The 24,075-nt window shown below is 37.3% G+C and overlaps 1 protein-coding gene across 5 annotated transcripts in view; it reads left to right on the forward strand.

The window, feature by feature from the left end:
* ZC3H8 (zinc finger CCCH-type containing 8) overlaps positions 1–24,075 on the forward strand; it is a 30,727-nt gene that overhangs the window by 3,715 nt on the left and 2,937 nt on the right. For 2 of the 5 annotated variants that reach the window (XM_081796779.1, XM_006737317.3), the window contains exons 2-8: positions 934–1,030; positions 8,873–9,107; positions 10,035–10,168; positions 11,785–11,907; positions 12,319–12,430; positions 14,067–14,176; positions 15,255–15,301. In XM_081796779.1, the coding sequence (XP_081652905.1) occupies positions 934–1,030; positions 8,873–9,107; positions 10,035–10,168; positions 11,785–11,907; positions 12,319–12,430; positions 14,067–14,176; positions 15,255–15,284 (841 nt within the window). In that variant the 3' untranslated portion in view covers positions 15,285–15,301. Of the gene's footprint in view, positions 1–933; positions 1,031–8,872; positions 9,108–10,034; positions 10,169–11,784; positions 11,908–12,318; positions 12,431–14,066; positions 14,177–15,254; positions 15,654–16,880; positions 17,253–17,274; positions 23,527–24,075 lie in introns of those variants that run through there. The other 3 variants (XM_081796780.1, XM_081796781.1, XM_081796778.1) reach the window with 3 other exon arrangements.

Below are 24,075 nucleotides of genomic sequence, written 5' to 3' on the forward strand. Positions count from 1 at the left end.
GCTCAGGTCATGATCCTGGAGTACCGGGATCGAGTCCCGCATCGGGCTCCCTGCTCGGCAGGGAGTCTGCTTCTCCCTCTGACCCTCCTCCCTCTCATGCTCTCTGTCTCTCATTCTCTCTCTCTCAAATAAATAAATAAAATCTTTAAAAAAAAAAAAAAAGAATGTGTATGGGGTGGGGCAGAGGGAGAGGGAGAGAGACTGCTGAGCAGGGAGCCTGACTCCAGGCTCGATCCCAGGACCCTGGGATTATGACTTGAGCAGACACTTAACCGACTGAGCCACCCAAGAGCCCCACTAACTTTTTAAAAAAATCTATTTATTTATTTATTTTAAGTAATCTCTACACCCAGCGTGGGGCTCAAACTCACAACCTGGAGATCAAGATTCACATGCTCTACTGACTAAGACAGGCGCCACTGTTTGGTAACTCTTATATATCTTTTAAGCTTAGAAGATCCTTGGCCCCCAAATCTAGGCTAAGTGTTCCTATGCTTATCATACTATATTAAAATTGCTTTATTTTTTTTCTCCCAAGCACATAGAAAGTTCTCAGAAGGCAGGGACAAGGTCTTTTTCATTGTTGTATCCCAAGATTTAAGGCCTATAGCCTGGTATATGGTGGATACTCAGTATTTGTTGAATGAATGGAGTGATGAATCAATGGGTGGTTTATATAGCTCCTGAGACTAGAATGTGAAGGTTATGTAATCTAAAATTTCAGCTTTATGGTTTACTTACAAACACATGTTGATGTGTATTGCTCATCATAAATTTGTACATTATTCCTTGGAGTATTTGGAGTAGAATTTGAATTTGGAATTTTTTTTAAGGGCACGTAGAAGATAAGCCGAAGCCATGAATTTTAATGCTGTGGTATGAACCATTTTCAGGTTGAAAAAACTCTTGTGTTATTTGATATTTTTCTTGCAGAATCGATGATGGAATAGATGATACAGAAGTTGAAGAAACACAAGAAGAAAAAATAAAATGGGAAGTAAAACTGGAATGTGAGCAAATACCCAAAAAAGTAAGATTAAGTTGGCATATTGAAAAAACACAGGAGTGGGTGTGAGAAATTTGTTAGGGGTCCTATTTGTCCCAGTTTATTGAGCAGTGGAGACCTAGTTCCTTATGTCAAGGAAACCTGATAACACTTCAGAAAATTTATCAGTCAGAAACTTCAGTCATTTAACATGAACTGTTTTAGTGTATTGCTTTTATTTTGGTTTTCCCTGTTTCTGAAATGGGTTGTAAACTGTTTCAAAAACTTCTCTTTTCTTTCTTTTTTTTTTTTTTTAAAGATTTTATTTATTTGACAGAGAGAGACACAGCGAGAGACGGAACACAAGCAGGGGGAGTGGGAGAGGGAGAAGCAGGCTTCCCACGGAGCAGGGAGCCCGATGTGGGGCTCGATCCCAGGACCCTGGGATCACGACCTGAGCTGAAGGCAGATGTTTAACGACTGAGCCACCCAGGCGCCCCAAAAACTTCTCTTTTCAAGTTAGGCCATAATTTTTAAGGGTATTGATTTGCTAACTTAACTAACCTTAGTGATTTACAGCTTAAAGCTTGTGTTACTTTGCTAGGACTGCCCTAACAAAGTACCACAAACCAGGTGACTTATGCAACAGAAGATTCTTGTTTTGTGTTTCTGGAGACTGGAAGTCCGAGATCAAGGTGTTGGTAGGGTTGGTTCCTTCTGAGGGCTATGAGGGAGAATCTGTTCATGCTCCTCTGGTAGTTTCTGGTGGTTTGCTGGCAATCTTTGGTGTTCCTTGTCATGGCTTCCAGAAACATCACCTTGATCTTTACCTTCATATTTGAATTGTGTTCTCCCTATGTGCATATGTTTGTGTCTAAATATATCCTTTTTATAAGGATACCAGTCATATTGGATTAGAACCTACCCTAATGACCTCATCTGAACCAACTACAAATGTAATGGCCCTATTTCCAAATAAGGCCACATTCTAAAGTACTGGCTGTTAGGACTTCATAGGGAGAATTTGTGGGGGACACAGTCAACCCATAACAGCCAATATCTGCTCCTCTCTTGCCTCTTTTTCTCTTTCTGAACTTTTTTTTTATTGTGCACTTTAACACACCACAAAATGATGGGTTTGAATTGGCAGTGAGACTCACAAGATACAAATAGGCTTTAATGTGATACTCTTAGACTTAGCTTTACAAAAGGGTACAGGACAGAAAATACAGCAGGTGTAACATCTTCATCTCCTCAGCAAGCCTCTCAGCTACCCAAGTATATAATTTCTTTTGCCCTTTGGGGCATGTGTGGCTGTTGTGGACAAGAGCCAAGGTCTTAACACTGAAAACCTGTGGCCTGGATTTCCCCCCAATTTTTTTTTTCCTTTGAGATTTATTTATTTATTTGAGAGAAACAGCACGTGTGCATTCGAGAGCATACAAGTGGGGGGAGGGGCAGAGGGAGAGAGAAAATCTCAAACAGGTTCCACATTCAGCACGGAGCCCCCCTTGGGGCTTGATCTCACGACCCTGAGATCATGACCCAAGCCAAAACCAAGAACCGGTCGCTCAACCGACTAAGCCACCCAAGTGCCCCTCCCCCCAATTTTTTATATTGTTTTAGTCACATCGACCCCAGTTCTTCATGCCTGCTAAAAGTTCCCTAATCCATATATAACCCAATACAGGAGATAGGCAGGTAGAACATGCTACAATTATTTTAAGTAGATTCCAATAAACAGTTCTGTGAGTAGATGGACACCTGCATTATTCCTAAGTAGGTTTGCTTCAGTCCAGGCTCTTTACTCACAAGTGCTTTTGTAAAACGTCAATATGCAGTATCACATCTGATTAAAAAGAACACCCAGGTAGAGACTTTGCTAAGTCAAGAAAGAGCATTACCCCCAAAGCCTCTGATGCCTCCTTTCTCTGTCATTATTCCTTTCTTTCTTACCAGAGATAACTGGAGTCGTAACTTGCATGCGGATCACTTCCTTGATCTTCTTTACAGTTTCAGTTTTACTACTAATGCTGTCATCCTTAATAATACAGTTTTTCCTTGCCTGTTTTTACACTTTATAGAAATAGAATAGTATTGTATGTGCTCTTTCTGTTGTTTTTTCTCAACGTTATATTTGTAAGATTCATAGATGTTGTGGCATATACCTCTCTATTTTCTGAGCTGCATAGTATTCCATTATTGAATATAGTAGAGTTCATTGTTGGTAGACATTGGTCTGATTTCCATTTTTGGAGGTTATGGGTAGTGCCGCTACATTCTTTCACTTGTATCCTGTTGCACATATGCTCTGTAGTTACGTAGGAGTAGAACTGCCCGGTCTTAGAGTAAAGCATCTTTACCTTTACCTTAATGCCAAACTGTACTCCAAAGTGGTTCTACCCATTTTATTCCCAGAGGTAGTGTATGAGAGACTGTATTTCTGCTGCTCCACACTTGGTATTGTCATCTGTTGTATTTTTCGCCACCTGGTGAAGCAGCTCATTGTAATGAAGTTTGCATTTTTTTTTTTTTTTAAGATTTTATTTATTTGACAAAGAGAGACACAGCGAGAGAGGGAACACAAGCAGGGGGAGTGGGAGAGGGCGAAGCAGGCTTCCCACGGAGCGGGGAGCCCGACGCGGGGCTCGATCCCAGGAACCTGGGATCCTGACCTGAGCCAAAGGCAGACACTTAACCAACTGAGCCACCCAGGCGCCCCTAAGTTTGCATTTTCTTGATTACTATTGGGATGGAGCATCTTTTCATATGTTTGTCCATTTGGATTTCCCTTTTTTTTGGTACCTGTTCAGGTCTTTTGTCTTCTTCTTATAATTATTGGTTTGTCCGTGATTTTGTTTTTCTTGATTTGTAGTTCTTTATTTTGGATTATAAGGGTTTTTTTCCCTTCATTTGGATTCTTGTGTTGCAAATATCTGCTCATTTTGTGGCTTTACATGATGGTATTTTTTGAGTAAAAGTTCATAATTTTAGTGTATTCAAATTTATTAATCTTTATAGTGTTTATGTGTTTTATTTAATAAAAATAGTATACTATAATGTCTTCTAAAAGATTTATTGTTTTGCTTTTTGCATTTACGTTTGTAGTCGTCTGTAATTTATTCGTATCTGTACACTGTGAGGTAGGGGTGACAAATTCTGTTTAACTTTTTTTTTCCTGTTATCCTACCCAATTGGTCCCAGCACCATTCACTGAGGGAAAAGAATTGCCTTTCCCCCCCACTGGCCTGCAGTATCACCATTGTCAAAAATCAGATGTTCGTGTTTGATGGGTTTGTTTCTGGACTTTGTTCTCTTCCACTGGTTTATCTGTCTAGCCCTCCCTCAAGACCTCACCGTGTTAATTACTGTAGCTTTATGATGAGTTTGGGTGTCAGGTAAGCAAATCCTCTCACCTTGTTTTTCTTCTTTAAGCATCTTGGCTATTCTTACCCTTTGCATTTCTATATAAGTTTTAGAATTCAGTTTGTCAAATTCCATGGAAGATCCTGGTGGGATTTTCATTGGGAATGCATTTAATCAACAGATCATTTGGAAGAGAATTGACATCTTTAGAATATTGAATTGTCTAAACTTTAGGTCCTCTAATTTCTCTCAACAGTGTTTTGTAATTTTCTTTGTAGATGTCTTATATCTACCATACCTTTTGTTAGGTTTATTGCTAGGTGTTTGGTGAGGCTATTATAAATTACTTTTTTTAAGCATCATTTCCTAATTGTGAGTTTCTCATAATTTAACTATTCAAGAGTCTTTCTTTCTTTTTTTTTTTTTTTTAAGATTTTATTTATTTGACAGAGACAGATAATGAGAGCAGGAATACAAGCAGGGGGAGCGGGAGAGGGAGAAGCAGGCTTCCTGCTGAGCAGGGAGGCCGATACAGGGCTCAGTCCCAGGACCCTGGGATCATGACCTGAGCTGAAGGCAGATGCTTAACGACTGAGCCACCCAGGCGCCCCAGTCCTTTTTTTTAAAAGATTTTGAGAGCAGAGAGAGAGAGAGCACGGGGCGGGGGTGGGAGGGGAGACAGAGGGAGAAGCAGATTCCCCGCAGAGCAGGGACGCTTAACCGACTGAGCCACCCAGGCGCCCCTCAAGAGTTCTTTCTTGTTCTTTGCTTTGTTGTTATAGCTGTCTAGCATCTTTTTTATCTATAATGTCTTGAATATCTTTGTGGTTTCTTTTACAACTACTCAACTCTGCTCTTGTAATGTGATAAAGCAGCTATTATAGTACGTAAATGAATGAGCAGGGCTGTGTTCCATTAAATTTTATTTATAGATGCTGAAATTTGAATTTTGTATAACTTTCATTGACATGAAATGTTCTTCTCTTTTTTTTTTTTCTTTCAACCATTTAAAAAAATCTGAAGACCATTCTTAGCTTGCTGACTATTATCGAAATAGGTGGTGAGATGGATTTGGCCCTGGGGTCATAGTTTAATGATACCTACTCTAGATTTTTGCCATGTGTTTTTGTGTTCCTTCATTGTGCCTTGATTTAAGAAAGGCCAGGAGAGTTGATGAATGGCCTTCCCTGGTGTGTTAGTGGGCATGTGTCTCTATAGGCTTTTCCTCCAGATGGGAAGCCTGACTGGGCATCAGTCCATGGGTGGGCTGTGTGGAGAGATAGGTTTCCTTCAGCATAGTAGTTCTTAACCTTCATTGTGCTGTGCACTCCTTTTGGCAGTCTGGTGAAGCCCATGGGCCCTTTCTCAGAATAATGTTTTTAAGTGAATAAAATGAAATATGTTGGATTACAAAGGAAATTTATTGAAATACAGTTACCAAAAAAACAAATGTGGAAAAGAGTAATATGTTCGTCATTAATGCACTAAATAATAAGTCCAGCAGTAGGTCTAATTATTGTAACTTTGACATAGTGATGAACATAAAAGATACTTTGAGATTTGCAACAACTGTCATGTGATATATGAAAGTACCTGTGATTCTACTAGTGACAGGTGCAGGTACTGTTGATACTGTTCTTTGTTCCCTGTGTTCAAAACAGGAAAATGCTAAATGCCAACTTAGAGGTTGATGTGAATAATGTGTGATTTTTATTCCCATTCAAGTTCACTGAATTCTGTCCATAGACCCCTGTGAGGAATCTCTTCTGGACAGCAGGGTAGAACTTCTGTTGTAGGTTGAATGGATGGAGTATATTTCTGGTGGGTTGCTCCCAAATGCCAGAATGTGGAAGACTTCACGCTGGGGTCTTAGTACCTACCCACAGAAGAAGATTTGGCTTTTATCAAACATTTTACTCAATTTCTTTATTCTCTTTTTTTGCCTGGGGTAAATTTCTGTTTGAATGTATTCTGGTGAGGAATGGGGCAGAGAGAATTTGTTACAATAGCTTTGTCTGTTTTTATGTAGAATTTTTATTCATCCTCATTTATAGCCCCATTTCTCACACTCCAGCCAAAGCCCAACCTCCCAATTATAACTTTTTGTTTTTCAAAAACTTGTCAAGAATTTGTTAAGCTTGGGCGCCTGGGTGGCTCAGTTGGTTAAGCAACTGCCTTTGGCTCAGGTCATGATCCTGGAGTCCTGGGATCGAGTCCCGCATTGGGCTCCCTGCTCAGCAGGGAGTCTGCTTCTCCCTCTGACCCTCCCCCTTCTCATGTGCGCTCTCTCTCTCTCTCTCTCTCTCTCTCTCATTCTCTGTCTCAAATAAATAAATAAATAAAATCTTTAAAAAAAAAAAAAAATTTGTTAAGCTTTTCTCAATTACTAATGAATGTACTTTATGTCCCCTTATCCCCACTAATCTTATGGAGCTATTTTTACATTTCTGTACTTTTATTTCTGTGGAGTCTCAGGAGGCTGTACTAGTTCAATAAATCCTCCTGAATTAGAAATCTTTTGCTTAAAAAAAACTTTATTTAGGCTCCTTCATTAAAGGGAAAAATGTTAATAGTATATTTGTATACTTTCTAAATTATATAGAGAACAGCAAATATCAAAGTAATGAGTTTATAGCTAGCTGCATGAAGAAAAGTATTAAAGCAATCATTTGTATTTTGTGTATTCATTGGCCTCTGAAAAGAATCATTATCAATTAGTAATACGTATCTCTAATGTATAATAAAACAACATAGTTGATGATTGTCCTGGTTTTGTTCGTGTTGCCATGTCATGTCATCACTTCATTGAATACAAATCAGACATGTTAAAGGGGGTCTGCTTTGGTACATATTTTGTGTGTAAGGGGCACTTAATCACTCACTTGGATCATTGTAATATTTTGATTTAGATATACTGAATAGAATTTCATCTCTGTGTATTTGACTAAACCAAACTTCATGGGAGCTGTTGTATAACTGAGTGACTCTCCCTGTGCCCACTAAATAAAATTAAAGGCCAAAACCATGGTTATCACAGGAATTGGCCAACTTTTTCGTAAAGGACCAGGTAGTGCGTCTTGTCGACTTTGTGAGCCATACTGACGCTGTCACAACTAAACAGGTGTAGATAACACGGAAGTGAATGAATGGGTGTGACTGTGTTCCGGCAAAACTTTAACAAAAACAGGAGGCCAGGCTGACATCTGCCGACCCCTGACCAGATGTTATGTTTACAAGTTTGTTCTATGGTATTAGTTTTAAAAGGTGCTCTTCCTTGAAAACTTGGAGACAGGGAACTTGGTGGCCTGATATTGTTGGATTGGTTGATAGCCTTGTCTGGTATAATGAAGATGAGGTAGGTGTACACTGGGGTCATTGTCAGGTTAGGAAACTTTCTCCACTTGATTATTCATGCAGGGAGCAAATTCATTTTATAGGCCTATGATCAATCCTCTGGTGGTACAACTCCTAGCTTTGAAGTTAACATCAAAAGTAAGCCATTAAATTGGGCCACCTAGTATATTTTATAATAGCGATTCTTCTCATTTGTTTTGAGTTTGCTGCCTTCATCAGTTATGTGAAAGTAGGTAAGAGACCAGACTCCAAACCATGCTCTGGAGCAGGATCGTTGGCCAGTTTAATGGTAGACGTGTTATCTCTTCCTGACATCAAAATAGGAGCCTTTGGCACGTGGACATTTTTTTATAAGCCTTTTAATTAAAATGTATCAGACATACTAACTGTAATTACACAACCTGATACATTTGTGTCACCATGTGTAGGCATGTATACCAATACTTGGAAATTCTTGTCCACAGAGTACTTTAAGTTGTCTGCTGTGATCATCCCAGGCTGACTCGGGGTCAGCTGCCATTCCTGGCTTCCTGTTTCAGTAGGTGCCTGTGTTTGCTTCTGCTGCCTTGGGGGAGCTGCAACAACAGAGTTAGAAAACTTCTGAAAGTAAAGTTTACTTAATTACAGAGAACTGGGCAGTTCTTTGTTCCTTGTCATCAGTGTGCACCACTGACGTTATGATTTACAGGAAAAAGAATAGGCTTTGCTAGCTGTGATGTAGCTTACTATAGGGGATTTTCACTTGGGCCATTACAGTTTACTTACTCCTTTATGAAATGATGAGTTATTGAATTAAACCATTTAAAAGCATGGTTGATGCGAAGGGAGAAATAAAATATGAATTATAATACTGTAGTTCAGTCAATATATATCAAATAAGTAGGATTTGGGGGTTTACTCTTTTAATTCAGTAAAGACATCTAGTGTACAAATTCAGAATCTTCCATCAAGTTTTTTTCAAGGATGGATATGTTGTGTTGGTTTTTGTTTTGTTTTGTTTTTATTTCTGGAAAATTTTAAAAATGTAAGAGTGGAAAGAACCCCCATATACCCATCACCCAACCTCAACAAAGATCAGTTCATAGGCCAGTCTTTATTTCTTCTTTATAACCAGATTGTTTTGAATCATGCCAGCTTTTTAAAACTGAAAATTTAATTTTTACTTAGTTTAGGCACTTTGGGAACTCTACAACATCACCGAAGAATTTGCAATATAGAAAATCAAGAAGTAAGGACTATGATGTATATAGTGATAATGATATCTGCAGTCAGGAATCAGAAGATAATTTTGCTAAAGAGCTTCAGCAGTATATACAAGCTAAAGAAATGGCAAATGCTGCTCAATCCTTACCATTTCCTGAAGAATCAGTGAAGAAAGAGGGAGTGAAGGATACCCAAAAAGGTAAGGGTGAAACTATTTTGTCATTTAAAGTTTATCTAGATAATCAGTCACAGTTGTCCATATATGGACTGAGGTTTCGGGAGGGGGGAGATTTTCTCCTGCATTTTATCTCATAGTGACATCATGCTTTCCATGGATCTTTACATCAGATGTGAGCTTGCATGGCCTGAGACGCCCACTCCGGCCCTCCCCCCCGCCCCCGCCCCAACCCGGCCATTCCATATACAAATGGATAGTTTACAAGAGGGTTATCAAGGGCCATGACTGCTTTGAAAGGGAGAATGCTAAATTCTGCATATATGAAGGACAAGATGTGCCTGTTTGTATTGCTGTCAGTTTAGAGAGGAATTGACTTAATGTCTGATACAGTGGTGTGTCAGACTATATATTCTTTTAGATTACTAAAATAAAATATATTCTTTTAGATTACTTAAATGAAACTTAGTCGTAGATATGAGGACAGATGACAACTATATATGAAGTTTATTCTCTTGTTTTACTGCTTTTTTTTTTAATACTCTTATTTTATTTTCTAACGTAATCTGTACACTCAGTGTGGGGCTCAAACTCACAACCCCAGGATGAAGAGTTGTATGCTCTACTGACTGAGCCAGCCGGGCTCCCCTATATAAAGTGTTTTCAATGGAAATTCTGACAGTAGTATGTGAGGTCAGTTGAAACATCTGAAGCTTTTGCTCCTATAGTGCTATGGCAATTCCTAATTAGCTCCATTATACTCTGAACCTTTCGAAAGGATCTGACTTGGGGCAAGCAGGAGTCGGACGCTTAACTGACTGAGCCACCCAGCGCCCCTGTAGAGTGTACTTTAGAGTAAACTGCTGTTGTGCCTTCATGTTCTCATAAATTAAACTTTTAACACTTAATGTGTAAGATTTAAACACACAAGATTAACTTTCTTGTTTTTAGCTGTTAAACAAAAAAATAAAAACCTTAAAGCTGTTCAGAAAAATGGTAAACAGAAGAAAATGAAGCGAAAATGGGCTGGCGCCGGACAGAAAGGATCGAACGCTTCACTGCGGAACAGTGGCTCGCAGGAACAGGTACAAGAGTGTAGGCATGCAGGAGGACACCTACATGCTGCCGAATTTTTATCTTACCCCTCAGTGACGAGCCACAAAACGAGGGTTCTCTGATGGTGAAAAACCCCCTCACCATCAGTGGGCTCTCCACGTTCTTCCTTGTCACTGTCGCCGCTGCCTTCCCTCTCGCCCGTTAGCTGCCAGCACCTCTGTTAAGCCTTAGTGTTGTACCTGTCTACCTGACTAAATGCACACAAGTCCCTTGATTTTGGAGTGTTGTACTGTCAATGGCTGGGAAAACAGGGGAAGCAGGGAGAAGCCAAAGTGGCCAAGAGAACTCTTCAGAAGTCACAGAGTCTTACAGAGTTTCTACTGTTGTGGTCCCTGTGGAAATTAAAACTGAATATTTCTGAGCAATGACCTTACAAAACACCCCCACCCACCTGGTATCTTGATTTTGCTCTGTAGAAGTTCTTCTTCCTTAGTCTGTGGATGTATTCAGGATAGGACAGTAAGGACTGTGCTTTTCTGAGGGCTTCTAAACTAACTTTTTTTGTTAGACTTGGTTCAGAAGACAAGAGTTAGGGGTGGTAAAACGTTAGAAAGATCAGATATTATAGATTAAAGCATATTTATATAAAATCTTGCCCTGCTTCCATATTTTACAAATGAGGACTCTGAGGCCCTGGGGGTTCAGGTAACTGCTCAGAGTCACACAGGGCCAGGCCACAACTGGAACTTTATTTCCTGACCCTGTCAGTATTCCCTGTGATTCATTTGGTTTACATTGACTCAAATGATTATTCAGCTGACCGCCCTTTTACATGAGGAACGGATTGTAAACATGTATGTTAGAATTTAATAACATAGTCAAATAAACCAAAGATTTATACTGACACATCTTTATTAGACACATAATTTTGATGGTGTTTAAGTGGAAATTTGACATTATTACAAAGTAGATCACATAAATGTAGTCAGGTCCCTTCTTTGCACATACTGAATTCCTAAAACTATTCAGAAATTTGGTAGGCAAAAGCTATAAATTGTACACAAGTTAACACACTAAAAATGGTTTATGTTTCTAAAAAGCCATTAAAATGAATTAGGACATTCCCCTTTTGTTTTTATATAAAAGTCACCTTTTGTTTTTATATCTGTTGCCATCTTTGAGGTTATATTTATAGTTATGTTTGTTAACTTGAGCTGGTTATTATTCCCTGCTCTCACTCAGTGAGCATCTCATTGAAATTAAAGCGCACGCTGCTTTTGGTTCACCTTATGGTTTCCAGTTTTGACTCCACTGTTCTCAAGAGCCTTATTCCTAGACTTTGGTTTTTATCACAAGTAGTAGCACTTTCATTTTTTGAATTTTTTTATCCAATTTTTAAAAAGGGCAAAGTACAATAAAATATTCAGATTGCACAAACACTGATATTCAATGCTGGAATGCTGTTATAATTGGCAGAATATTTATTTTTGAACTGATGTGCAAAAGTTCAGATCTTACAAATGAAGGCCAATTTAGAAGAGTCACTTTTTAATGTTTTAAAGGTGGTTAAAATAATTTTGTGCAACGGAATAAAATATTTAAATTTCTATTTCTCGCATTTAGTTCTTTGTTTTTGTTTTCAAAGGGTGATAAACCTAAAGAGAAGCAGCAGCGTGTGAGAATGAGTCAGGGATTCATCAACCAACATACAGTGGAACGCAAGGGGAAACAAATTTGTAAATATTTTCTTGAAAGGAAATGTATTAAGGTATAAAAAACTACGTAAGCAAAAATATACTAAAATGTAAAGTATAGCAAAAATGTACTAAAGCCAACTCCTGTTTCCATTGGATAGTCTAAAAGCATACCTGTACATTTTTTAACTGTTTCCTTCTGGCAAAGGTTTGACTAGAAAACTTTATTGAAATATTCTTTTATGTTTAAGAAAGATACTTTTTAAAAAATGCTTTGTGTTAAAAATGTTTAGGACTTAACAAGATTTTAAGCAGGTATGTGTGGTGTGGTTATAAGATAACTAAGAATTAGATTATAGTAAAAAAAAGTTTATACTTTAGTGTTTCTAAGACTTTCTGGAATCATTTGCATATCTTAAGTTTAGTAAGAATTGAATGACTTAACTTTGAGAAATAATGGCTTTTCCTTGTTCCTTTTGGCCCAGGGAGACCAGTGTAAATTTGATCATGATGCAGAGATAGAGAAGAAAAAGGAAATGTGTAAATTTTATGTACAAGGATATTGTACCAGAGGTGAAAACTGTCTGTATTTGCATAATATCCTTTATCACAACGTATAATAACTTTATTTTTTCTAAATATTTACTTGAACATTTTAAATATGTATAATTTTGAATGAAACCCGTGTTTTAGCTATGGTAAAATTATGTTATCCACGCCCAACTCCGTATCAAAGTGGTTAAATTGTATAGATTTTTTTTTCTCCCCATGAAAGAAAAGATGGATTCTTTAGTAAATCTCTCAAATGAAGATCCTTCACCTGGGTAGTATAGCAGCAGGTTCACGAGAGGGACCTATTCAGCCCCCAGAAAGACTGTCAGAATTTCTGCTGTGACAATAACTAATTGTATCTATAGTCATGTAAGCTACTTTGTTGTTTTTGGGTTTTTTTAATGATTTTTTTAAATTTTTACTTTTTTATTTTTAAGAGATTTTATTTATTTATTTGAGAGAGAGAGAGATAGTGAGAGCAGAAACACAAGCAGGAGGAGTGGGAGAGGGAGAAGCAGGCTTCCTGCCGAGCAGGGAGCTGGATGCGGGGCTGGATCCCAGGACCCTGGGATCATGACCTGAGGCGAAGGCAGATGCTTAACGACCGAGCCACCCAGGCGCCCCTAAATGATTTTATTTTTAAGTAATCTCTACACCCAGTGTGGGACTCAAACTTACAATTCCGAGATCAAAAATTTTATGCTCTACTGATTGAGCCAGCTAGGTGCCTTCGTATAAGCTACTTTGTTAAAAAAAAAAACAAAAAAAAACAAAACAGGAATTGCGTAATTTGAGAGTACTTATTTTCTGTATATTCTGTACTGAATAGAGGTTAATTGTCCCTTAATTTGGAAAATAACCCTAACTCTTCAGTGCATATGGTACAGACATGTTGTAAAAACATGGAACATAAACATTTTAGGGTAATAGCACCTTTGGGCACCATAAAAGTTGGTTTCCTTCAGTGATTCAATAGAAAGAATCTGAAATTCTAACTTGAGAGTTTTTTCCTAGAAAATAATATTGAAGTTATTTAAATTGATCCTATTTTAAATGGCCTTATATCTGAAGGATTCAGATTTGTAAGACCTATCATTGTTATTGACTTTAATTCCCCCACCCCAAAAGAATGCTTTAAAAATAATCACATTTCGGGCGCCTGGGTGGCTCAGATGGTTAAGCGTCTGCCTTCGGCTCAGGTCATGGTCCCGGGGTCCTGGGATCGAGTCCCGCATCGGGCTTCCCGCTCCTTGGGAGCCTGCTTCTCCCTCTGTTTCTCTCTGTCTCTCATGAATAAATAAATAAAATCTTTAAAAAAAATAAAATAAAAAAAAATAAAATAAATAAAATAAAAAAAATAAAAAAAATAAAAATAATCACATTTCTTAATGTATTTAAAATACACATCCTTTTCTTGTATCAGTGAAATATGCCTGTAGTTTATTATAAAAATGGATATGAAGGGAAAGTATCCTATGATAGCCATTAAACTTGATTTATATAATTATTCTAAAATTAGATGTTTCATGTAATTCAATTAATAATCTATTGTCTCATATTTTAAATAGAGAATTTAGTGTTTCTGCTATTAGGAAAGGCCTTTATATAGGGAAAATAAAGTCAGTAAATTAATAACAAATTATTGGATTAAAGTTGTTCTCTTCCTTAACATTTGGATTACATGAATATCCTTGCAAGTTTTACCATACAGGAACAAAATGTTATCAGGGTGAATATTGCAAGTTTTCACATTCTCCACTGACTCCTGAAACACAAGAATTGTTGGCCAAAGTAAGTACAATTTTAAGTTTTGTTTTTCTTTTTTAAAGAATATATTTGAACTAAGGGTAAGAGTTTTGAAAACACACTGTTTTTGGGGCACCTGGGTGGCTCAGTCGTTAAGCGTCTGCCTTCGGCTCAGGTCATGATCCCGGGGTCCTGGGATCGAGTCCCCACATCGGGCTCCCTGCTCGGCGGGAAGCCTGCTTCTCCCCCTCCCACTCCCCCTGCCTGTGTTCCCTCTCTCGCTGTGTCTCTCTCTGTCAAATAAATAAATAAAATCTTTAAAAAAAAAAAAAAAAAAAAAGAAAACACACTGTTTTTTAAGGTTACGATATGGGATGTATTAGGACTGACAGTCTTAGAATTTAATTCCATTTAGAAAATTATTATTCGTTTGTATATATTTTTTGTAGCTTAAAGGAAAATTTATACTTATTGCTGGTGAGAACATTCCAGTTTATACTTATACAAGCAATAGGTATAAACATTTTTTTTTAAAGATTTTATTTATTTATTTGAGAGGAGAGGGAAAGTGAGAGAGAGCATGAAGCAGGGGGTAGGGGGGGAGAGCGGGGAGGGGCAGAGGGAGAGGGACAAACAGACTCCTTGCTGAGCAAGGAGCCCGATGCAGGGCTCGATCCCAGGACCCTGAGATCATGACCTGAGCCAAAGGCAGACGCTCAATGACTGAGCCACCCAGGCGCCCCAGTGTCTTCAAAATTAAATTGAAATATAAGCGAAAATAAAAGATTCTCCTGGAACCAAGCCATATCATCTTGTGGCAGAAAGTTCTGTTGAGCGTATGCAAATATTAGAAAATCAGAGGTGCTTATTTCTGGATATTTTTAGGTTATAAAATTGAAGGCTTACCCTGGAATTAAAGTCATACCAATTATTTTGTTATTAGTATGAAATATATATGGAAAAAAGATAGATGTAAAAGTCATCTTTCAGGCCTTAGAGTAAATATTAGATGATTACTAGGATAAATAGTATTGGACTCACTAGACAAGAGCATTATGATGTACCTGAATTAGACATTGATGCATAAAAATGATTGTGTGATTTTTTTTTTTTTTCGTATTAGGTTTTGGATACTGAAAAGAAGTCATCATGAAAATAAAAGGCATAAAGGTAAAATTAGCACTTAGCACATTTCTTTTTTTTTCTCTGAAACATCTCTAGAAATTGGCTTGGAAACATAGGACTTTTCCATTTTCTAAAATAGAAATCTTTTTCTTTATCTTCCCCTGCTAAAAAATTAAAAAATATTTGATACATATACATAGATATATATGTCCGTCTCCTTGGACCTGCTTCCCTCTCTTGGTTTGTCACTATCTTTTGTATTTTTATTCTCTTTTGTTTCTTTGTAGATTTACCAAATGTGTATGATGCACTAAATAGTGTATTTAGTTTTGCTTGTGTTTGGATTTTATTTAAAGAGTTTGGATTTAATTTAAACAATAAATATTCTGTGTACTTATTGGTGACTTGCTATTTTCACTCAACATTATACTTCTTTTGGGGGAGGGGGAGAGAGAGAGTGCGAGCAAGCGAGCAGGGGAGAGAGGCAGAGGGAGAGGGAGAGAATCCAAGCAGGGTCCATGCCCAGTGTGGAGCCCGATGCAGGGCTTGATCTCATGACCCTGAGATCATGACCTGAGGTGAAATCAAGAGTAAGACATTGAACCGATGAGCCACCCAGGTGCCCCTCAACATTATGCTTCTGGGATTCATACATGTAGATGCACATAGCTCTTATTCATTAATTTATACTTCTATATAGCATTTCATTCTATGAATATGTCAAAATTTATTTAGTCATTCTACTACTGATGAACATTTAGGTTATTTTCAATTTTTTAAATATAAAGTATTATAAATAATTATGTATGTCTTTTGATGTAAATGTGTGTGAGTTATTCTGGATATAAACCAAGGAGTAGAATTGTATCATCTTAAAATTTAAGATAATACCAATCTTTTCTAAAGTAGTTAGAATAGTTTATACTCCCACCAACTGTGTAAAAGAACCCTTGTTGCTCTATGCTTGCCGATACTTTGTATTGTCAAGACTTTCATTTATTGGGCATAAAAGTGATGTCACGTAGCTTTTTTTCATGAAATTCAGCATCTTTTCTTATGCTTACTAGCTTTGAGTTTCATTTTTGGTGAAATCCCTGTTAGTGTTTTTTGCCTATGTTTCTTTTGGGCTGATTATTCTTTTTTTTTTTTAAGATTTTATTTATTTTTTAGAGAGCGAGCGAGAGAGAAACAGCATGAGAGGGGAGAGGGTCAGAGGGAGAAGCAGGCTCCCCGCTGAGCCGGGAGCCCGATGTGGGACTCGATCCCAGGACTCTGAGATCATGACCTGAGCCGAAGGCAGACGCTTAACCATCTGAGCCACCCAGGCGCCCTTGGGCTGATTATTCTTTATAAATTGATTTTATATATTCCTGATATAATCCTTTATGAGGTATGTGTGGCAGGTCTTCTCCCATTTTGTGGGCTGTCTTTTCCGTTTTTCTGAAGTGCCTCAATGAGCAGAATTACTTGTTTTGGCAATCTTCTTAAGTTCTGGAGTTTTGCTTTTTACATTTATTTTTTACTCCTTTGGAAAATGTATCAGTTAACACCATAATGGTGTTAACAACCAAAAGCCTCTCACTAGCATATAAAAATAAACATTTCTTTTTCCGTGCATCTGCAGATTGGCTGGCAGTAGTCCGGGCCTGTCTAGGCTGGCTTTGGCTGGGTTGGCTCTGCTTCATGAAGCAGGTTGACTAGGATGGTTCTGCTCCACGTTGGTCTCTGTCTCCTCCTGGGACCAGTGGGCTAGCTGGGATGTGTTCCTCTCATGGCATTGACAGAAGCTCAAGGCTGTTTGCATCACATTTGCTCACAACCCATTGGCCTAAGTAAGTTACACAGCCAAGCCCAAAGTCAAGAAGTATGGAGGTACACTCTACTTAGACTTTCCACATGGGAGGAGCTGCTGAATTACATGAAAAAGAGGGTGGTTGTGGCTATAGAGAGAAAAGAATTAAGGCTTCTTTTTGAATGGTATGTGGTAGGGACCTAATTTTTCCTCTTTCCTTATACAGATAAGCAGCCTCCCTGCACCATTCAACTGAAAAGACTGCCCTTTCCCCACTGGTCTGTAATGCCTGCCCCCTCTACTATATATGTTTCCTTCAAACAAAGATTGATTTCTGGGGTATCTTCTCTGCTTCATTTCTCTCTTTCTCTAATACTCTGTCTCAATTACTGGAACTTTACTGGATTTTATATAGTTTGATAGTTTAATGCTGTTCTACACAAATGCCTTGGCTATTTTGGGCCCTTTTTAAAAAATTTTTTTTGGTAAGATTTTATTTCTTTATTTGAGAGAGAGAGAGAGCACAAGTTGCGGGGGGCGGGGGGGGGGGACAAGCAGACTCCCCGCTCAGCGAGGAGTCCAACACAGGGCTTGATCCCAGAACCCCGAGATCATGACCTGAGTTGAAGGCAGACGCTTAACCGACTGAGCCACCCAGGTGCCCCTATTTTGCACCCTTTTACTTTGATACAGTTTTCCCTTGATACTTTTTGGTAAATTTACAAAGTGTAAAACTTAATACTTTTTGGTAAATTTACAAAGTTGCATGACATCACCATATTCAATTTTAGAATGTTTTTGACACCCACAAAAAAGATCCTTTGTACCCATTTTCATTCACTCCCCAGTCCCATCTCCAGTCTCCTTTCTGTCTCTAGATTTGCCTTTTCTGGGCATTTCATATAAATTTCAGTATGTGGTCTTTTGTCTGGCTCTTCATACAGTATAATATTTTTGAGATTCATCCATGCCTTATAGGTCACTAATTTTTTTAATAATTGCCCCATTAAAAATAAATAAATAAAAAAAAATAATTGCCCCATTATTCCATTGTATGGTTAGGGATTTCTGGGTACTATGGTAAATATATGTTTAACTTTTTAAGAACTGTGACATTGTTTTCCAAAGCGGCTGCATCATTTTGCATTCTAGACAGCAAAGTAAGAAGATTTTAGTTTCTCAACATCTTCACCCATACTTGTTACTGTCACAGTTGTATCTACTATGGTTGTAATTTGCATTTTTTCTAATGATTAATGGTGTTAAGCATCTTTTCATGTGCCATTGGTCAGTTCAGATCTTTACCCATTCTATAATTGGATCATCATCTTACCATTGAGTTGTAAGAGTTCTTTGTTGGATAAAAGTCCATTATCACATATATGATTTAGAAATATTTTGTCTCAATATATGGCTTTGTCTTTTTGTCCTAATTTGTGCTTGCCTTTTTAAAATAGTATCTATTGAAGCATGAACACTTTAATTTTGATGCAATAAGTTTATAATTTTTTTTATGGATCATGCTTTTGATGTTGTAGTTCTGTGTCTAACACAAGATCACAAGATTTGCTTTTATGTTTTCTGCTAAAAATTTGTATAGTTTTAGCTCTTATATTTATGTCTATGATTCCTTTTTGAGTTAATTCTTAGAAAAGTATGAGCTAAAGGGGCGCCTGGGTGGCTCAGTTGGTTAGGCGACTGCCTTCGGCTCAGGTCATGATCCTGGAGTCCCAGTATCGAGTCCCGCATCGGGCTACCTGCTCAGTGGGGAGTCTCCTTCTCCCTCTGATCCTCCTCCCTCTCATGCTCTCTGTCTCTCATTCTTTCTCTCAAATAAATAAATAAAATCTTTAAAAAAAAGAAAAGAAAAGTATGAGCTAAGGATCTAAATTTTTCTTTTTGCATATAGATAGCCAGTTGCCCCAGCTCCATTTTAAAAAAAGATTACCCTTTCTCCACTGAGTTGCCTTGGCACCTTTGTCAGAAATCAGTTGTCTATAAATGTAAGAATTTCTTTCTGGACTTTCAGTTGTGTTCTGTTGCTTTATATGTTTATCTTTGTATGTTATATGTTATGCTCTATATGTTTGTTGCTCTATATGTTTATCTTTACATGCTATCACACTATCTTGTGATAGTGTCTTGTGATTACTATAGCTTTATACTAAGTTTTTTTAAAATAAGGAAATATAAGCTGTCAGTTTTATTCGCCTTTTCAAAGATTGTTTTAGCTATTTGGTGTCTTTTGTTTTTCCATATAAATTTTAGGATCAGCTTGTAAATTTCTGCAAAAAACCTATGCTGGGATTTTGACAGAGTTTGCATTGATCTGTGGAGAATTGCCACGTTCTGTGAATATGGAATGTATCTCAGTTTATTTAGATCTTTAATTTCAGTTTTGTAGTTTTCAGTGTACAGTGTGTTGTTTACACTTCTTTTGTTAAATTTATTTACACATTTTTTTTCCTCTTTGGTGCTGTTGATGAAAGGAATGTTTTTTAAACTTCATTTTTGGATCATACATTCATAGTGTAGAGAAAGAGAACTAATTTTTGCATTTTGATCTTGTTTTCTGAGACTTTTCTGAACTCATTTATTAGCTCTATAGGTGTGTGTGTGTTCCTTAGGAATTTCTACATATTTTCTGAAAAATAAAGACAGTTTTACTTCTCCTTTCTAATCTGGATGCCTTTTATTTCTTTTTCTTGAGTGATTTCATTGGCTCAAACCTCCTATGCAATGTTAAATAGAAGGGACAACAGACATCATTGACTTTTTCCTGATACTAGGCAAAAAGCATTCAGTCCTTCACCTTTGTGTATGATTCAGCTGTAGATTTTTCAAGATACTCTTCACTGGTTTGAGGAAGTTCCCTTCTATTCTTATTTTTTCAAGAACTTTTATCGTGGATGGGTGCTGGGTTTTGTCACATGTGTTTTCTGTATCTCCTGAGATTCTCATATCATTTTTTCCCTTTATTCTATTAATATGATATACTACAATATTGGGACATATTCATATGTTAAACCAGTCTTGCATTCTTGAGACAAGTCCCACTTGGTCATGGTGTATAACCTGTTTTGAATATTTTTGGATTTGGTTTGCTAATATTTTATGAAGGAGTTTTATTCTATTCATGTATAGCTTTCTTTCTTTTTTTTTTTAAAGATTTTATTTATTTTTTAGAGAGCGAGCAAGAGAGAAACAGCATGAGAGGGGAGAGGGTCAGAGGGAGAAGCAGGCTCCCCACTGAGCCGGGAGCCCGATGCGGGACTCGATCCCAGGATCCTGGGATCATGACCCAAGCCGAAGGCAGACGCTCAACCATCTGAGCCACCCAGGCGCCCTGTATAGCTTTCTTTTATGATGTCTTTTTCTAGCTTTGGTATCAGGGTAATACCAGCTTCCTCGAGTGAATTGAGAGGTGTTTCTTCTTCCTTTATTTTCTGGAAGAGTTTTTGAAGGATTGATACTATTCTTTAAATGTGTGGTAGAATTCACCAGTGAAGACACCTGAGCCTGAGCTTTTCTTTAACAGAAGATTTTACATACTGATTCAGTTTCTTTTCGTTTTCATAGGTTTATTCAGGTTTTCTTTCTTGAATCAGTTTTGGTAATTTGTATCTTCCTATTAATTTTGCCGTTTCATCTAAGTTGTCTACTTTGTTGGCATGAATTTGTCCATAGTACTGTTTTATAATCCTTTTGATTTCTATATCAAGAAGATTTTTGTCTCAAGAAGAGATTTCTGTGTCAGTAGTTTTGAGTTCTATATCATACTGATGTCCCCTTTTTTGTTCCTCATTTTGGTACTTTTGAGTACCTTTTTTTCTTGGTCAGTGTAACTAAATGTCTGTTTTGTTGATCTTTCAAAGAACCAACTTAGGTTCATTGATTTTTTTTTTTTTTATTGATTTCCACTCAGTTTTTATTTACTTCCTTCCTTCTGCTTGCTTTCTGTTTCATTTGCTCCTATGTAGATTTTAGAGTCAATTTGCCAAATCCCTCTTCCCCAGCAAAGCAAAACAAAAACAAATGCTTTGGGGTTTTTTTATTGGAATTTCTTTAGCTGTATGCATCAGTTTGGAAACAATTGACACTTTTTGAGAGTGAGTTCTTCAGTCCATGAATATGTTGTCTATAGCCTTTTGAATGTCTTTTTGTTAAAGTTATCATTTTCCCCAGTGGGCCTACACATTTTTGTTATTTTTTTTTTTCTTAAATACTTTATAATTTTGGATGTTATTCTCACTCATATTTTTATTTTATTTTTTTTAAAGATTTTATTTATTTGACAGAGAGAGACTGAGAGAGGGAACACAAGCAGAGGGAGTGGCAGAGGGAGAAGCAGGCTCCCCGCTGAGCAGGGAGCCTGATGCGGGGCTCCATCCCAGGACCCTGGGACCATGACCTGAGCTGAAGGCAGACACTTAACGACTGAGCCACCCAGGTGCCTCCTCATTCATATTTTTAAAGTTGATTTTTCCGAATTGAATTAGCAACTTTGCTAATTTCTCTGTTAAATTTGATCATCTGAGTAAGTTTTTCTGGATTTTTCTGTAGACATATCATCTGCATATAATGATTTTTATTCCTTGTGCAGTTCTTATTTATTTTTATTTTTCTTGTGTTGTTGACTAAGGCCTTAATAGTTACAAGATTTAGAAAATCAACTATATTGAAGTATACATTACATATAATGTACTCATTTTAAGCTTACAGTTCAGTTACATTAAGTATATTCACACTGTTTTGCATCCAATCTTCAGACCTTTTTTATCTTGCAAAACTGAAACTCTGAACCCATTAAACAGTAACTACCCACTCCCTCCCTCCCCCAAGCCCTTGGCAGCCACCATTCTCCTTTATGTCTCTGTGATTTTGATGACTCCAGGTACCTCATGTAAGTGGAATCCTCGAGTATTTGTCTTTTTGTGACTGGCTTATTTCACTTAACATAATGTCCTCAAGGTTCATTAATGCAGCATGTGTCAGAATGTCCATCCTTTTTCAGACTGAGTAATATTCCATTATATGTATCTACCACATTTTGCTGAACCATACATCTGTTGATGGTTACTTGGGTTGCTTCCATGTTTTAACTATTGTGAATAATGCTGTTATGAACATAATGTACAAATATCTTTTTGAAAATCTCCTTTCAGGACACCTGGGTGGCTCAGTCGGTTGGGCATCTGCCTTCAGTTCAGGTCATGATCTCAGGGTCCTGAGATTGAGTCCTGCATCAGGCTCCCTGCTCAGCAGGGAATCCTGCTTCTCCCTCTGCCTGCAGCTCCCCCTGCTTGTGCTCTCTCTCTCAAATAAATAGATAGATAGATAGATAGATAGATAGATAGATAGATAGATAGATAAACTCTTTGAAAATCTCCTTTCAATTTTGGGTTTATACCGGATGTGGAATTGTTGGGCCATGTGATAATTTTGTTCTTAATTTTTTGAGGAACCACCATACTGTTTCCATAGTAGCTGTACCATTTTACATTCTCACCAGAAATACACAGGATTCCAATTTCTCCACATTCTCACCAATACTTGTTACTTTCTTTTTCTTTTTTTATTTGATAGTAGCCATCCTAATGGGTATGAGGTAGTAGGCATCTCATTGTAGTTGTAATTTGCATTTTCCTAATTAGTGATGTTGTGCATCTTTTCATGTGCTTATTGGCCATTTGTATATCATCTTTGGAGAAATTCAAAGACTATTCAAGTCCTTTGCACAATTTTGAATAGGGTTTTTGTTGTTGTTTTAGGGAGTTCTCTGTATATTCTGGATTTTAATCACTTAGGATATATATGCCTTGCAAATATTTTCTCCCATTCTGTAGGTTGCCTTTTCACTCTTGATAGTGTCCTTTGATGTACAAGATTTTAAAATTTTCATGAAATCCAGTTTGTCTTTCTTTTTCTTGTCCTGCCTGGGCCTTTAGTCTCAAATTCAAGAAATCACTGCTGAATCCAGTGTTGTCAAACTTGTATCCTGTCTTTTTTTCTAAAAGTTTTATAGTTCTATCTCTTAGTTTTTAAGTCTTTAATTCATTTTGAGTTGATTTTTGTATGCAGTGTTTGGGAAAGGTTCCAACTTCATTCTTTTACACTTTGATATCCAGTTTTGCCAGCCTGTCGTTTCCCCATTGAATGGCTTTGGCACCCTTGTCAAAAATTGATTGTGTATGGGAAGGTTTATTTCTGGGCTCTGTGTTCTATTCCATTGGTCTTATATGTTTGTCTTTATGCCAATACCATACTGTTTGATTACTGTAGCTTTATAGTCAGTTGTGAAATTTAGAAGCGTGAGCCTCAGCTTTGTTCTTTTCAAGATTATTTTGGCTCTTTGGGGCCTATTGAGATTCCATATGAATTTTAGGATAGATATTTGTTTCTGCAAAAAATGTCATTGTGATTTTGATAGTGAATGCATTGAAGTTGTAGATCACTATTGACAACTATATCAAGTCTTTCCAATTCATGAACATGGGATATTTTTCCATTTATTTATGTCTTTATCTTCTTTCAGAAATGTTTTGTAGTTTTCATTGTACAAGTCTTTCACCATCTTGGTTAAGTTGATTCCTAAGAATTTTATTCTTTTTGAGGTATAGTAAATGGAATTATCTTCTTGACTTCCTTTTCAGATTGTTTATTGTTAGTATATAGAAATGCAACTGATTCTTGTGTGTTGACTTTATATCCTACTGGTTTGTTGAATTCATTCTTTTTTTTAAGATTTTATTTATTTATTAGAGAGAGCATAAGAGGGGGGAGGGTCAGAGGGAGAAGCAGACTCCCCACTGAGCAGGGAGCCCGATGCGGGACTTGATCCTGGGACTCTGGGATCATGACCTGAGCCTAAGGCAGTTGCCCAACCAACTGAGCCACCCAGGCACCCTTCATTTATTAGTTCTAACAGTATTTTTGTGGAAGCTTTAAGGTTTCTTACGTATAGATCATAGATTCTACATATAGATTAAAGATATATAGGGTGCCTGGGTGGCTCAGTTGGTTAAGC

Source organism: Leptonychotes weddellii, chromosome 10 (assembly GCF_054177405.1).
Source record: "Leptonychotes weddellii isolate Sample4059 chromosome 10, ASM5417740v2, whole genome shotgun sequence".
Taxonomy (NCBI): domain Eukaryota; kingdom Metazoa; phylum Chordata; class Mammalia; order Carnivora; family Phocidae; genus Leptonychotes; species Leptonychotes weddellii.